Source organism: Leptodactylus fuscus, chromosome 7 (assembly GCF_031893055.1).
Source record: "Leptodactylus fuscus isolate aLepFus1 chromosome 7, aLepFus1.hap2, whole genome shotgun sequence".
Lineage (NCBI taxonomy): Eukaryota > Metazoa > Chordata > Amphibia > Anura > Leptodactylidae > Leptodactylus > Leptodactylus fuscus.
In genome coordinates, this window is record NC_134271.1 from 50,271,545 (window position 1) to 50,288,888 (window position 17,344).

General features: G+C 41.5%; 1 protein-coding gene across 1 annotated transcript; it reads right to left on the reverse strand.

The window, feature by feature from the left end:
- Window positions 1-270: 270 nt before the first annotated feature.
- HERPUD1 (homocysteine inducible ER protein with ubiquitin like domain 1) lies at window positions 271-8,432 on the reverse strand. The gene is made up of 8 exons (XM_075281849.1): window positions 8,216-8,432; window positions 5,161-5,238; window positions 4,993-5,049; window positions 4,326-4,453; window positions 4,116-4,217; window positions 3,194-3,535; window positions 2,141-2,246; window positions 271-873 (listed from the first exon to the last, which is right to left on the reverse strand). The coding sequence occupies exons 1-8, from the start codon at window positions 8,348-8,350 to the stop codon at window positions 727-729; spliced, it is 1,095 nt and encodes a 364-aa protein (XP_075137950.1). The 5' UTR covers window positions 8,351-8,432; the 3' UTR covers window positions 271-726.
- Between the last annotated feature and the right edge of the window lie 8,912 nt (window positions 8,433-17,344).

Sequence of the window (17,344 nt, forward strand, 5' to 3'; positions counted from 1 at the left end):
GCATTATGCTGGATCCATACAGGTTCTAATGTGTAACTTGCAAGGAAGTCTTCATTATGAGGTATTAACTGACTTTATGTGGTCTTATACACTGTGTTGCATTGTGTGTTCAATAAAACAGTAGGGGAAAAAAAAAGTTGCAAGACAATGGAGTGCAAAGCAACAGAAGACATGCCCTATCAATTTTCATGTCAACAATATGAAGTGTGGTGGCCACAGAAAACCCTAAATTCATGAATAAACAAATCAATTAAATACAATAGAAAGCATTTCAATTTATTGAAAGTTTTCACTAAAGTGCAGGCTTGTGCATGAAATATGAGCACAAAAAGTTTGAAATGCAAAGTAGCATACCGATAATGGTAAAATCTGCTCTGCGGCAGAAAAAACAAAAAAAACAGCAAGAATGGCCAGTATGCTAGGTTTGTTACTGTTTGTAAACTTTAACACTACAATTAGTGTAAATTATCCCGACATTCCACAAGGAATCAAATGACACGAGCAGAAGAGGGGGAGAGGGGTCTGCTCAGAGTAATAATTGCATACATATCTTTGGACTGGAATAAAACAGTATGCATTACGTAGGAAATCCATCACAGATAGTCTTCCTCAGAACACTAAAAAGCATCAGTTCCTTAGTCAGGCCAATACTTGGCCATGTAAAGGATGGAAGACTAGAAGCATGAGGTTTGAAGTCCAGATCAATAGCATCCCTTTGTTTCGTCATTACTGAGCCATGGCTGGAGGACCTTCAGGAATCAAGGAGGCAAAAAAGGTTTTAAAAAACACCCAGGCTGTCGATACAAAGGAATGTGCTGGAAGAGTGGCAGCCGTGGGCTCATTGGCCACATCCTCTCCAGGTGGATCATTCTCCTACAAAGGAAGAAAGATTATTGTAATTATTGGGTTATATTACATAAAACGTGTTATAAACAATAAAATAGTCATTAAATGGTAGAGGGGCACGTGACTACGTGACAACTCCCAATGAGCGTAGCAAAACCTACGAGAAACACTAGCGCAGGTGAGAAGTGGAGCAGTTGCCCTCAGTAACCAGGACTCTCCCCCCCCCCCCTTCCTTCCTTGAGAGCTTCCAAAATGACAGGTATTCCACTCTTCTATAGTTACATAGTGGATGAGGTTGGATGAAGTCATCAGTCCATCAAGTCCAACCTATAATCTTACAAATCGCCCACAGTGTTGATCCAGGGGAAGGCAAAAAAAAAAAAACAAACAAAAAAAACAACCCCATGAGGCTCTTGCCAATTGCCCCATTTCAGGGAGAAAATTCCTTCCCAACTCCAATCTGGCAGTCAGTATAAAAACCCTGGATCAACACATCCTTAAAATCTAGAATTCATGAGAGATTAAACATTTTGTAACCAATGAAAGGTTTGGAAAGTGTATCTCTCTATTACCCTATTTTATATACTTTTAATAGAAAACTGACTTTACACTTCTCCCTACACACAGCACAGATGGGAGTTATTGTGCATCTCGGACATGAAGTTCTTTCCGCCAAAGATGTGTCACATCGCATTCTTTGGCACCATCTTCAATGTGGATGGAACAAGGCAGAAAGCAGGCGTGTGTTATATAGGAAATCTACAATAGTTCCTGACTGGCATAGATTTCCCTTCTAACACATGAATTATTAAGAGGTGGCAGTTTCCTAATAAAAATGCTAAGGTGCACCTGAATCAGTCTACTTCCCCTGCATCTCCAGTTCTATACCACCTACAACAGGGGTAGGGAACCTTCGGCTCTCCAGCTGCTGTGAAACTACAACTCCCATCATGCTCCATTCACTTCCATGGGAGTTCCAAGAACAGCAGAGCAAGTATGCATGCTGGGAGTTGTAGTTTTGTAACAGCTGGAGAGCCGTACGTTCCCTACCCCTGACCTAGAGGAACGAATATCAGATTTCATACCACACTTCATGTCTGGACTAGTGATTCTCCTTTTACAGCTAGAACTGGAATCTCAACTTCAACTTTCTTATTCAAGGTGGTATAAAAACAGAGTTACAACTTTAAGTAGCCCCCCCCCTCCTTACACACTAGCAAGTGAATGCTAATTTTCACATAAAATTTATTGAATATTATTATTATTAATAATAATAAATATACAAGTAGCTCACCTGCAAATTGTTGTTTGGATCTTGTTGATTTTGGACAGGTTGCTGGACGGGGGCTGCAACTTCTTGTGGAGGTCTTTGTCTGAAGGGAAACCATCCTGCTGTGTGCCTACAAGAAACGCAAGTATGAAATAAAAGACTAATCTGACATCTATATATCATAAAGCATAGTTTCTAGGAACCAATATCTACTCAGAAAACAGAGGACCGGTCACCATTTGTGAGACTTGTTTGCTGTATTAAACAATTGCATTTCCAATTTCTCTATTCCAGATCATCTTTCCTCAAAACTCTGTAGTTTGCCTGTAATATTTCCTTGAAGTTTATGAATGGTCAACTGGCTGTTACCTTCCCTAGCCAGAGGGGTACATTACATCAGAAGAATAAAACTAATCTAAACTGGTCACCAGATGGTACACAGATATAATACCAAAGTACACCTAAACTCTAAAGCCGTCATTCTAAATACTTACCTAACCTGCTGACTATTGCAGTTACGTTCCATATCCCTCTCTAATGGCTTACTGAGGACCAACCTACCATCTCAATGTGGATTGATAAGGTTTGGCAGAATTTATAGATTAGAGGATATGTCTAGCTGTCTGGATTTCTGCTACAACCTCTTGTTGCAAAATCTACACCTACAGCAAATATGATTAAGGGTGAACTAAGCTAAAGCTTTCCTCCTCCATCTCACTGTACGTCACATACCGGTTTAGTTTTGTGTTGACATTTGTTTGCATGAGAAGTTATACAAATACGGATATGTTCTGCTCACCATTTACGACAGCAGACACTGCTGTAGTCAGATTTAAAGCAGCAGCCCTTCTATTTTCCTGCTTCCCTTAAAGTGTTAGACTGACCAAGAGAGATCGGTGAACCCTTCACCTGCTTTAGTTTGCAGTTGGGTGTATTGTACACACTGTCCATCTGCACACTTACACTGCTCTCTCAGCAAGAGAGAATATAAAGTGGTCTTCAGCTATATGGTGGCACACATAGCCAAATAATAGGTTTATTCTACTAGAGTCTGACTACACTTTGAATGATACTTACAGGTACATCAGGATCATTGCACCCAGGACCATCATGAAGCGGCTTAGGCTGGAGTAGAAGTAGAGGATACTGAGAAAGATCGAAAATCGTGCAGCTGTGTAAATCCAGTCCAACCAGTCTCTGTTTAAGTCATCTTCTTCCTCGACCAAGCCTCCTTGAGCATTCATACGGAGATTTTGGTTGGCCACTGGATTGACTGGAGCAGGAGCCTCTGGATTAGGGGCCGGGTTGGCAGCTGGGAAAGGATGAGGCAAAGGGTCTGGAGCAGCAGGTGGCACAACTGGTATTTCCTGTCTTCTTTGGGATGGAGAACTGGTAGCTGTAGCGGCGGCAGCAGCATAGCTAGTGGACAAAATAGCAGAGATGAGAAGAAAGAAAAGCACTGGAAACAAACAAGTTTCAACGGCTATTCTCATCTTAGACATTTATGGAATGCCCACAGCATATGCCATAATGTTTGATGAATGCAGGCTCTGCTTCTGGGAACCACAAGCAGCTCCAAAATTGAGTAGCCCAACTTGTGTCCTGCCTGGAAATAGTTAAATGGCTGGGCATGTGCAACACACTATCCTCTTCTATAGGATTTCCACATATAGAATAAATGTGCTTGGAGGTATTCAGAACCTGCATGCACACCCAACTGCAGCACCAGACAGGACAGAAGGTCAAGGTACCCACATATTAGTGATAGACGTAGATCCCAGAAGTAACCCGCATGCCTATGCCATGAATGATTTACAAAATGCTATAGGATAATTCCTAGTAATTCCAGGGATGATAAGCCAATGACACAAAGGTCTTTAGTAGACTGGTTAAGTAACCAAATACAAAATACGTGCTCAAATGACATCAGCTGCACAACTCTATACAAACAAATACTGTTTAATTGGGGGGAGAAAACAAAAACAAACAAACAACTTACTATTGCATATAGTACTGTCTGGCATACATTTGCTGCAGCCATAGGATCTGCTGTGGGCTGTATACAGAGTACGGGGAAAAAGCAGGATTCACTCCTTCAGACCTAAAAAATAAATTTATATATTACATACTTTGTAACAAACTATAGCAGTAATATGCTACAGCTTTAACTGGCATGAACAGTAACACGCATGACCTGTGACTTCCATACCTGGGTGTGTCTATCCGTGCGTCAGGAGAACTCTGTGGGACATTCCTCTGTCGGATGCCATCTGTCTGAGGAGCAGTGTTTGGTGTACTGGCTGCACCCACTGTAGGCTTCTGTCTGCCTTCTTGCGCCTAAAAGAAATAATCCATCAATTATTGAAACTGCCCATTGTTGCAGTCCAGAACTACAGTAACCCTTTGGAGGTGTCAAAATGATAGTTTAGGCTGAAGCCCCACGTTTCCGCAATGTGTGGGCTCAGCCTTAAGGTGCTTTGGAAAGGGGTTTATTTTTTAACAAATAGGAAAATATAATTGTTGCAGTGACAGGCCTATCAAACTAAATGCAGACTCAGACAGCAACAAAACACCCAAGCAAAGTGTTTAATGGGTTTTCCAAGTCATCAATAAAAAGAGCAGTGGGGTCCGATACCCTGAGCTCCCCTAAGAACAGCTGAAGTGGCTAAGGCACTCGTTTTGTATTAAGTTTTTTTGCCAAAATAACAGATTGTGCACCCATATACGCAAGGAAACATATCTCAGATCACTGTGCATATAAGACAGTCGTAACACAATCGATGGGTTCATGGCCTATGACAAACAGGTGAGGGTCAGTGTGTGTGAGATATAAACTGGTATATAAAAACCATGACTAAAATCTAAGTTATCCGTACCTGATTTTGCAGAATATTTTTAATTGAGCAAACAAGATGCAATACATGTCGAGCTTCCTGCAAAGCAAAAACAAAGCATGTTTTAGGTCACATAGCAAACAAACATTGTTCAGTTTATTCTGAAGCGGTCATGCACTCAAACCATTGACCAGGTCAGCACTTATTTACCTTGGACAGGACTTCATTGAGTTTCAGATGGTCCGGTAGAAGCTTTCCTGAATAAATCAGCCTCTGCTCTTGTTCCGCCTGCAGATATATAAGAAGAAAACAGATTAATACTCAGTATGTAGCTAATACATACAGATCATCATAAGACAGATAAGATTTCACCATGATGAACAGGCACTATCATTTCTGCAATTCAACCTGTATACCATCTATACCTGGAGAAGGCTGTTGAAGCCAGGGATGCTAACTGTAAATGCATACAGATACTATGCCATAGCAGCACACTATAGGTGCATGTTGGGTGGGTTAAAGGGACTCTAGCTATCTAGTCCAACTCTGGCCATACAAAAGTGATTATTTGTAAATCAGCTCTGAAGACAAGCATGCCAGACTAAGCACGCACATGTTTGGAAAGGAAACGAAGTGCTGCTGCCAACACAATATTTCAGAGCATAAAAGCTCAAGTAGTTCATATTCAGCCTCCCCCATATACATTACAGCCCATTGATATCAACAGGCTCAGTGGAAGTACATCTAATGTCTAGGATACAGATTTAGTCTTGATGTGCAGCTTCCTTACTCTTTCATATCCAACACACCCCGTGCTTTAATATCTAAAATATGGCCAGATGAGCCAGCAGCGCTTCTGACACCTACAAATATTTCATCCATCCAAAGCATCAGGCAAATCCAGTTATACATGGGTAGTGTATGAGTAAGCAAGACAGTCCGTGCATGACCCTTCACTGCAAATAGCTTTACCCATTTGGCCACCCAAGAAGAAATACTGGTTCTGAGTTTATTAGTGTCAGTTGCCACCAGGTCATTATCTGTCTTAAGACTAACTACCATGTAGCGGAAAGCTAATATACCATCCTTCCCCCAATATCAAAAGGAGATGGTTTTTAAAGGGGTTATCCACTTTCCAAATTGATGGCTCTCCAGGTGTTGGACTCCTGCAGATTTAATATTGATGGCCTATATAAGGCTAGGTCATCAATTATAGAAAGTGGACAATCCCTTAAAAAAAAATAATTGAAGACTACAGATTAACAGAGGAATCGGTGAGGGGTACAGTCTCACGACGCGTAATCTAGTTCCCCTCAAGGGGCACCATTAACAGACTAGTTTAGCTTTGTTATGGCAGATGATACATGCCGATGATTGAGCATTTCATCTTCAAAGCAAACCACGTTCTGATCACTCAACTAACTTAAAGAGAACCTTCCAAGTCCTCAGAGAGGTGCGGTATTACATACCGCTATAACGTCATCAATGGGTTGTGAGGAATGCCTGCCCTGACAATACAAGGTTATGGAAGAGTACTGTCGGGGCAGGCGTTCCTCACAGCCTAGTGATGATGCCAAGTTGTAAAGCCTCCCTTTCTGACAGCACAGAGATTGGTGCCGCAACCAATGGCAAAAATATCTCCACCACCGGGGTGCATACTGGGATAGCTGAAATCAGAGCAGGGTCTGCTTTCTAGCGTTACATAATACCACAGATCTCTGAGGAAAGGTCCTCTTTAAGGCTGAGCTGCAATAAGGAAGGGATGGTGTTCATGGAAAATCTTGCATCATCCTAAACTCTGCAAGAACACTGCTCTCCACCTACCAGGGATTACACTATCCAAAGCCACTGGACTATACCATCAATCACAGGTCTATGAGGTCAAAATTTAGTGTGCTGCCTGCATATCAACTTACAAAAGTAAATGTGCTCATACTGAGACCTGCAAGGTTTTATATGTCCAACTCCATCTACTACTGTAAAGCACAGACAAATTGCAGACTAGAAGACAGACAACATATTGTATATTAAGTTTCCATGTACAGAGGATGTCACCAAGTCTGACAAGTCCAACATGGCTCATCTGACAGATGCAGTCATCCTGTACATTGTGTATCCATATCTGTTCAGCCATTCCACAGATATTAGCCTTTTTATAGTGTACACTAGCCAAGTACGAGACAACACCACTTTCTCTGGCAGTGGGGTCTCTACAGTAGGTCAAGCAGTGTTACAACCCACTTGACAATTATACACTAGTGTGCATTAACACTAGATGGGCTTATTTACAGCTTGGATAAACAGGACACCAAATGCTTAGGACGACATGTCAGTAGGCGCTTCAGACACTGTGACTGGTCCTCCAAAGAGTTAATCGCGTCCCATTACATCAACGCAAGGACATTTATAACTTGATAGAAACAAACTGGCAGTGGTCCTCTGTGCAGATGTAATAACTCTCACAAAAGGTGAGTGATATGGGAACAGCACATTGACATACACTATGCTGGAGATACGGAGTTAGAGCTCAGACTGGCTGTTCCCATATGTTCAAGCCCAGAGGTGGGATGAGTAACAGATTCCCCAGACAGATTTATTTGTTACATCGTAGGCTGGGGTCGTATTTCCACCGAGTCTCACTGTACGAAAAATAGATGCAAGACCGACTTTGATCTGGCAGCTTCAGTTTAAGAGAACAGACACCTAACAGATCCCAATATAGTCCATGGGGTCTTGTCAAGCACTGTTGTCCAGAGTTCAGGTTCCCTGACTGACCAGGACACACAGGAGCAGATGTAAACATGGCAGAATTTCTATTTGCACTTTGCTGTCAGTGAACGGAAACATTCCTATCCACATTCAGATGTAGCCATAGAAAGCGCTCTAAGTATATCAGGCATTCCTCCACATAGAAACACAACTGAACCCATTCACTGCCAACAAGCGGATAGATTACAGACAGCCCATAATAAGATATGTCTGAACGTCACTAAATACAGAAATGTATAAGGATTGCGGAGATCACATAGTCTAGGAACAGAGGAGTTGTCATAGGGGCAAATTATTCTGTAAGACAAGCAGCCTGAGATGGCTGCTAACTGGGAACAATAGCCCGCCTTCAGCTGTAAAGCATAGACTATTCTACAGACAAGGCTTGCTGGGAGTTATAGTTCTACACAAAATGACAGGTCTTGAGTTAGCGGCTCCATAAAGCTAACCCTATGACGTAACCAGTAGGCCCGGCCCCAGGGACTTGCGCTCTTACCGGATGTCCAGGGAACTCCCGTCTCAGCTGCGACTTCAGATCCAGGACGGTGAAGCTCCGCGGAACCTTCACCTCCCGCTCCTCCTGCCTTAAACTAGGGCTACGAATTAACAATGTCACTTCTCCGTCCGCCATCCTGGATCAAGGACACGCCACTTCCGGTCACAACGTCCACCGCCCGCTACTCTGTTACACAATTAGAGAAGCTGTGACCGCGGAGCGCTAGCTCTCCGGCTTTTATAGCCACGCTCCTGTAACCAAAACATGTGTGGCCGGTGAGGATTGGACAGTTACAGGTCTCGTGGCCACACGTGTACCAATCACCTTGGAAAGATTTGACATTAGGCGGGGCATAGCTGATGCAATCCTGAGGAAAAAAACAGAGCGAAGCCGATTCCGGATAACTTGCTCTTTTCGCATGCGCAGTTTAAGTAAAGGACTGATGCCCCGCCATGTTGGATTAGGTTATTTACAGTGCTCTGATCTCTGGAGGGATGGAGGAATGCACAGCTCTATACGTCACTTCCCGTAGACAAACTAAATCATTAGGCAGATGGACAGAGAAGGAATTTAGGGCGATGAATGTGGAACAACATATTTCTGTGCACTGCAAGCTGTTGACTGACCTTTGTTCTGTAATAAGTCAGATTAAGAAGTGTTTATAACCTATTCATCTGGTTACATAGACCAAACCAAAACTTTACTTTCAGCCATCCTGAGGTTGGTTGAGGGGAGGAAGAGGGAAAAAAGAACTGGGGTCCCCTGCTCTAGTGATTGTGGGGTCGACCACTGAACAGGTCTGCCAGAGTAAGAGCCGCTCTTATATGGCGAATCCACATCCCATGAATACTATTCTACTAGCTGAGATTTTCAACCAAGGCCATGAACCTTTACTCTTGACTCTATAGCCCACCACCATTTGCATCAGTGAGCCTTGGTTTCCCATGGTTCTGACCTTTACTCTCGACTCTATAGCCCCCCCCCTCTTATATGGTGAATCCACATCCCATGAATACTATTGTACTAGCTAAGATTTGGGGATATGGCACGTGCAGCCTTCTAGTGATCACATTTAGCCCTTGTCACAGTTGCTCATTTCATTAGGTTTCCTACTTTCAATACATAAACTTCAAGACAGTTCACTTTTTGCTTAATATATACCATCCTTCAACAGGTGCAGTCATCCCAAGATATATACATTATTACTTGCTGTATGTTAGAGGGTTTTTCCCCCTAATAGTCCTCTTGGTAGGATTTTAAGGGGACCCCACTCAGCTGAAGAGTAAAATGACTCCAAAATTACTGGAACGCAGGTCAAGTCCAAAAAAAACCCCAAAATATGGAGCATATCAACCTTCTCTCTCATGTTGCTTGGACTTTGGACATACGTGTATGAATGTTAGTGGGTACTAGAGATGAGTGAGTACTATTTGAAACTTCCGTTTCGAATAGCACTCTCCCATAGGAATGAATGGACGCAGCCAGCGCGCAGGGGGTTAAGCGGCCGGACGCACGGCACAGGCCGTGCTGCCTGCGTCCATTCATTCCTATAGGAGCGTGCTATTCGAAAAGGCAGTTTCGAATAGTACTCGCTCCTCTCTAGTGGGTACCATAAACCCATGGTTAGTGTCAGTAAGTATTGAATAGAGACTGCTTTTACTATACTGAACTATATAAAGTATTGGATCTAAGGCAGCCTCAGGGTATTCGTAAAGACCATCATGTTTTAACTTGGCTCACCACCACTCAAGAATTATAGGGAACTGTTGTGGTTGCAAGTCCTCAATTGAATAGATATCACACAATGGCCCATACATGCAAGAACTTATAATAAAAGTTTCAACTTTGAAATTTACAGTACACATTAAAGAATATGGCAATATGAATTATAGGCCATAATATGGCAGGGTCTTTAAACCCTTAGCATCCAGAGTTAACCCTCAAGTGATGCACCACAGTGGCATCAAAACCTATAGCATGAAACTATAGCAGAGGATCCTCCTATGGGCTCAGGTTCAAAATATATACTCACTGATAAAATAATTCACCAAAAATAAATTATTGGAATCAAATATAACCTAATATGTGAATGTAATGGTACATGTAAGTTTATTGGGAAAATCCATACAACTGAAAGGAGGTTCTAGTACAGTGATGGGCCTCCTCTAACAAGATGAGATACTGTTGGGCATGGAGGCTGTGAAATTTTCAGGAGAAAGCTCACAGGATCACCTTCTTTCCTGGGTTAGGCAAGATGGCACAGCCAGAATTTCAGTCCAACACAGAGAATATTCTGCTTTAAACTGACTTCAACCAGATTTATTGCACATAATACATTTAGTGTCACAGAAAACAAACAATAAACCATGTCCAGGCACTAACTAAACAAAGAACAGTCCCTTACTACTTGGACTAGACTGAGTTTATCCTAGACCAGACACAATCACAGTGTGAACAACAACAACCTTTTATACTTGCACTCGTCCAGGATTTTAGCAATGTGTCCTCTCTACTTCCCCAGGCTTAGAGACATGTCTGAGTAATGAACTCACTTCTTCAAGAGTCTTCTCAGCTGACTCCTAATGAGGTTTATTAAGCAATCCAAACCGTGGACTGCCCTGCTAGAGGGAGTGGAATCTTCTATCTTCATCCCACTCCAGCCACTTGCTAGGCTGTTCACATATTAGAAGAGGATAAAAAGCACTTTCTCTATCAAGATATATTCTTTTCACTTTTTTTTTTTTTCTAGAAACCTGCCTTTGTATAGCTGCCACAAGGCATAATAATGATAATATAATAATAAATTTTATTTATATAGCACCAACATATTCCGCAGCGCTGTACAATTTGTAGGGTTCGAATACAGACAGAAAGATACATTACAAAGAAAGTCATTTCACACAACGGGACTGAGGGCCCTGCTCGCAAGAGCTTACAATTTATGAGGTAGAGACAGTGGCACAAGAGGTAGCAGGGGCGGCATTGCTTATACAGAGGTCAGACACTTTTGTAATAGAGGTGACTGTCATTACATTAACATAAGACTTTATGAGCCGTCAACAGTTGTGTCCTTTAACATGTGGATGGAGCTTGGACCTATAAAGTTAGCATAAGATGACAACATATTATGTGGGGAAATGTGGGAGCGGGGGCAGAGGAGGGTTAAGGGTTTACGTTAGAAACTGTGATAGGCTTGTCTGAAAAGATGTGTCTTTAGTATGCGTTTGAAACTGTAGATATTAGGCATACAGAAAGGCATACAGGTTCTGGAACGTTTGTCTACAGATGAGCTTGTAGATCCTACACACTCATAGGTTCATAATGAAGCTAGCATCCTTGCTGGTCCCATAATTGCTTGACTGAAAGTATATCTGGTGCCCGGACTGGCCAAGGAAGGGTTGCAAAATGGCACAGAGGCAAGAAGCAACACATGTAGCTGCATTACTGAACTGTTAGTGTACCTCAGTTCACTACTAGGGCTGACTAACTGCAGTATGTGATGGCTCCCCAGATTATCATCCAGCAGTTTATACACTTTGTCGCTCCAAAGCTAAACAGATTGAAGTGCTCACTGTGAAGCCACCGTACTCAAAATCAACCCATTGTTGAATACCAATCAGAACCGAGATTCGGCACCAAGGACGATACAGTTCCAGTTTGTAGCACTCAAGGTTTTTTATTCGTGACACCACTGCAAACAAAGGTGATGGTAGCTAGCTGCTAATGGCAGGACATGTAATGGGTGCTGTGTCACTAGATTTCTTTCTAAGTGCCTGAAAATGTTTTTTTTTCTACTGGTAGTCTGTCTGGGCAAGTCCAAAACCTGTTTACCATGTATGCCCCTTACATAACCACTTCCTAAAAGCGAAGTCGGAACAGATTATGGGCAGTTCAACCATATTCATTCCCAACAATGCACTCCCTCTCAAAGTCTGTCAGTTGGACAAAGTCTTCAGGTGCATTCACACAAAGGAACATGGTGCTGAATTTGGTGTGGAATCCACATCAGATTCAGCGCTGGAAAAAAAAAAAAGCCTCCCATTGACTTCAATGGGTTCCTTTTTCTGCTAGCATGTACATATCTGCCATTACTACATGCTGAGATTTGCAGCAATTCGATATTTCTATCTGGGTGCATTATTTTTTGTTGTTGTTGTCAATGACTGTGTAATACTGCCTAGCATAACAGCAGTCCAGCAGTGGAGTCTGCCATATGAACTTCATCAACAGCTATTTTAAAAATGTCTGCGCAGCTTTCTGAAAACCCAAGGATTATTCTTAAGTGTTTTTCATTTTTGCAAGCCCCCACCATCTATTTCCCAATATTTCACCAGGTAAAATTAACTTATGGAACATTCACACTCTCGCCTGCTGTCCATCCGCCAGAAAAACAGATTGGTAACGGCTTGCAAACGGTCCGTTTAAAAAAAATAATGATAATTTCAATGGGTTTTTAAAGCAATGCACAGGTGTCCGTTTGCCTCTCCCCGCCATGAAACTGCTTTCTTTGGATGGACACAGAGTCCTGCATGTCCAACTTTGTGTCCGCGCAAAAAAAGTGGTTTCATGGTGGAAAGGCTGCAAACGGACACCTGCGCATTGCTTTAAAAACTAATTGAAATAAATGGGTTTTTAAACGAACCATTTGCAAGCTGTTCCCAATCTGTTTTTCTGCAATTTCAGCTGATTCACAGCAGACAGACAGCATGCACAAGTGTGAATGAGGCAATACCGTGTTTTTCAAAAATGTGTATTTGGAAATGCAGCTCCCCCCAATTCCTTGTATGTATGAGAGTAAATAAAATATCCTGCATTTTGCTGGGACTAAAACACTGCATTTTATCTTGACTGCATTTCTGCAACATGTAGCCTCAGTCTAAGGTAAACATATTCTAAAACTGTAAAAATCAAGATGTAATGTATACCATTGTGCACATAGGGTTTTTTTTTGTGAAGTGATTGCATGGAAATGGTCTGTGGTTTCATTAGCAGGTGCTGATGACAGTTATGTAAAGTATTGCAGAGCAGTCTCTTGAGAGTCCTTAGAAGGTGTATAGTGCAACAGGCAGCAGAGAGATTACACTGGTTTACAAACAACAGATCCAAGTACAGGGCACATGGTAGGAGAAAGTGAGACATTACTGATAACAGAGCAACAAATCTATATCAGGGACGTCTATTGCCTTTCAAGTTCAGTATCACCCAGAGGCAGTACTAGAAATGTTTCACCTGAACTGTATATGAGTTGTATTATTCTCATGTGCAACCATGTTGGAACTTGAAGCTACATTCTCACAACCATGATTAATACCCGTGTGATGTCCATTTTATTAACGTCACAGCAGCTTTAAGTTCAATGTCTATGAATGGGGGCTTTTGTAACAGATCATGAAATTGTAGGTCATGTCTTATTTTTGTCCATTTTCACAGATTCTTCCATACACTGTAATGTGTGGGGTTCTGTGATAATGGGTGCCCCTCTTGTGCAAGACGGTTATATACAATGGACGTTTTTCACAGCTGTTTTGCACAGCCATCTGTACATAGCCTAAGTCTAGTGAGATACACCTCAGGATTGCCCCATAATGAATAGATTGGGCTGTTTATTTTTCTATATTGATAAAATGTTTCCCATATTCTTTGTATACCCTATACGTACTTTGTACGCACCATATGTACTTTGTATACACAACTATTTGATTGTAGGACTATGTGACTATTAAAAAGATTAAAAAAAACTAAACCATTCCTCACAATGACCATTGAGCCCACGCTTCAGATCTCCTAACTCCCACAGGCCAATGATCAGTTAGGGCCCCTTCACACAGAGTAAACGCGCGTGTATTTTGGCAAAATACACATGTAAAAATAAGACTCCCATTGACTTCAATGACATTTTACACGTGTATTTTGACGTGTTTTTTTACACGTGTAAAAAAAAGAAAAAAAGCCATTGAAGTCAATGGAAGACTGATTTTTACACATGTATTTTGCCAAAATACACGCGCATTTACTCCGTGTGAAGGGGCCCTAATGAATTTTCATTCCTACCAATGCCCAATGTAGTCCAGAGATCATCTGACAGGTGTAACAACACTGTCAGCTGATCTCATCCTTTATGCTCCCATATGAGCACCATCAACAGTGCAAGTCAGAGTGCATGTCTATTACTTGGGGCAGGTCAGGGCACCATTGGTGGGAGTCTCCTGCACATTCTGGGAGAGTAGGCTTGTTTGACTATATTAATAGTATTGATGTGTATGGTGATCTTTAAGATATCTTTGTGACAACATTTCAAGTACTAGCATAGAAGAAAGATGACAGAGATGTTTCCTAGTAGACTGGCAGACTACAGCCTTGCTAAGCCAGTAGTTGCTACCACTAACATATAAGTCATATGTCAACATTATATTTGGGTTACCATAAACAACAGGTGCAGTGTCTTTGCCCCCTTTGCCTGCTCTTGTGACTGCAGATGTTCTAGTTTCGTGAGCTTTACTTTCATAAGTACAATTTTTAGATGTGGTATTTAGTTACAACTAGATGTTAACCCTATATGACATTTTCCCGCAGAATCAACATACTCTATATGTAGTGAAGTCTATTCACACAAAGTCAGGACTGGCTGTAGTGAAAATGTTTTCCTATATCAAATATTATTTTGGGCACTTTCAGCACAGCTACACGAAAAATGCCATATGTTTGTTTCAGATACATGAGACATATTCAGAATTCAAGACAAGGCTGGGCCAAGGACATATTATGGCTCTAATCATACCACATTTTTTGCATACATTTCTTAGATGTGTTTTTCTTTCTATACCACTTCATGACTGGAGAATGTATGAGTACGGTATATATACACTATCTCATATATAAATTTTCCATACTCCATATTGCTTGGTATTTCCCATTTTATTTTATCTTTGGGCATTGCCTGTACAATTTCTTTGAATGATCAGGTTACTCATTCTAGACTAATGTGGGCGTTGGGTTACTCCTAAAGGGGGTTTCCAGCCCCCAGGAACATGTGTAACAGAGCCTAACAGGGGCAAGTAAAATAAGAAAAGTTGACTCATCCCTCCACAGTCCCAGCTGCTTTGATCTTCATGGCTTCTTGGCTGAGCTCCATTTCCTTATGACTTTTGACACCATAGGAAACACTCAGAGCTGCCCATTCAGCCATTCACTGACCAGAAGGATGGTCTGTGTTAGTCAGTGACTGGCTGGACGGGCATCTTATAGCGTTTTTTTTGTGATGTCAGGAGACACCAGGAAACAAGACTCAATCCCTGGTAGACTACAGACCAGAGCAGTGGGGTATTATGGAGAGGTGAGTAAACTTTTCTTTATTTTAATATGATGCTGTTGGGCACTTTTACACTTAATTTTTTCTGGATTTAAAGTGTAAGTATACATTTATTTATAGTTTACTTATACTTTATATAGCCATTCTCTAATGCTGGTGTATCATATGTATTATGAGAAAAAAGTATGTTAGTCAATGGATTATACCAGTAATATGGAGTCTACAAATAATTTTAAAATATTGCCAATGCAGAATACAGACTACTGTTTATATAAATCAGAGGAGTTCAGGACACAACATGGCTAAACATCCCACATTGGCTGATAAATCTGTAGAGAAATATCCATAGCATTGCAAGTTATTGGAGATGAATAATGACTACATTATTCCCACGTATATGATGTTCCTGTACTTCTAGTTGTATGTTTATGTTGCCTTTACTTAGAACAGCATTCAGTACAAGGAATTCCCATTGTGTAATCCCTGACTGATCTGATGAAATTGTCATGTCTAAGGCTTCCTGCATTGCTTATGTCACTGCGCTCATTCATTTGTATGACCCATCCTAATTACATCATGGAAGTCAGATTTACATATTCTTCCCATGTTCCCGTGCACACAGACTTTTTCACTGATCTGTGTGGGCTCCCTGAGTCCAGGACGCAGAACTCAGCACAGGTCCTGTATCTGTTTGTTTTGGGGCTTGGGCTTATACATTCTAATGTTTTACAGATCCATTTTCTGAGGCCATAAAATACACATGGTTATGTGTATGAGGCTCTAAACTAACAAGGGAGAAAATAACCACTTACCGTACATAAGGATGAGCCAAGCTGTCATATTATACAGACTTGATTGTGGACCTTGACTCCATCCTGGGAGTCTATCACCGCCAAAACGTCTTTGAACCCTGGTGTTATAGAACCAGTTATTCGCATTACTGCACATACCTTTCTTGTGTCAAAGTACAATTCTGGTGATGAGAAATTCTAGTTTTATTCTAAATGAGAATGAACTGCTTGGTGCGCTAGAGACTAGGCCATACTTGCTTGAGCACCATATTCTTGGTCGCATCAAGTTTCTGTCGATGGGACAGTCTTTCTGTTTGTTGGCGGCACTGGGTGGTGACCTTAAAAATAGATAGGTTCTCTGCTAAGTTTGGCCCAGTCCTGACTGCCACACATTTCCAATTTACCTACAGTATAGTCTACTGTGAATATGGATATAGATGGGTAAGTTTTCTTAGCTTTGTCACATATTTGCCTTAACCCTTTAAAGGATTTTCTGGGGATTGGCAATTTACTTACTTTTCCTGGTTATAGCAGATGATAGATCTGGGGGTTCCTACCACGTCGCAAAACCAGGTTCATATGACTTGAAGTGGAGTTCAGCCTCCTGGGTCATTCAGCCACCAATCTCACAGGCAATTAATTACCTATGCCATGGCGGCTGTTACTATAGTCATCTATCCCCCCCATAGCATAGGTAATTCATTATGTGTGACATCGATCAAGAGTGGAGCCAGTGTAGAGGCCACACGGTGGCTCAGTGGTTAGCGCTGCAGCCTTGCAGCACTGGAGTCCTCAGTTTGAATCCTGCCAAGGGCAAAAAAAACATCTGCAAGGAGTTTGTATGTTCTCCCTGTGTTTGCGGGGATTTCCATCCCATACTCCAAAAGACATACTGATAGGGAAAAATTTACATTGTGAGCCACATGTGGGGCTCACAATCTATACATAAAAAAAAAAGTGGTAAATAGTGAGAGAGCACAACATTTCTATATCTTTACTTTTATACTAGGCAGAATGTATAATATATAA

Coding starts and splice junctions, on each gene's coding strand:
- HERPUD1 (XM_075281849.1), bottom strand. CDS start 8,350: ATGGCGGACGGAGAAGTGACATTGTTAATTCGTAGCCCTAGTTTAAGG. Junction 4,454..4,992: donor AAAATATTCTGCAAAATCAG/GTACGGATAACT, acceptor TATTTCTTTTAG/GCGCAAGAAGGCAGACAGAA. Junction 2,247..3,193: donor GCAATGATCCTGATGTACCT/GTAAGTATCATT, acceptor CGTTTCTTGTAG/GCACACAGCAGGATGGTTTC.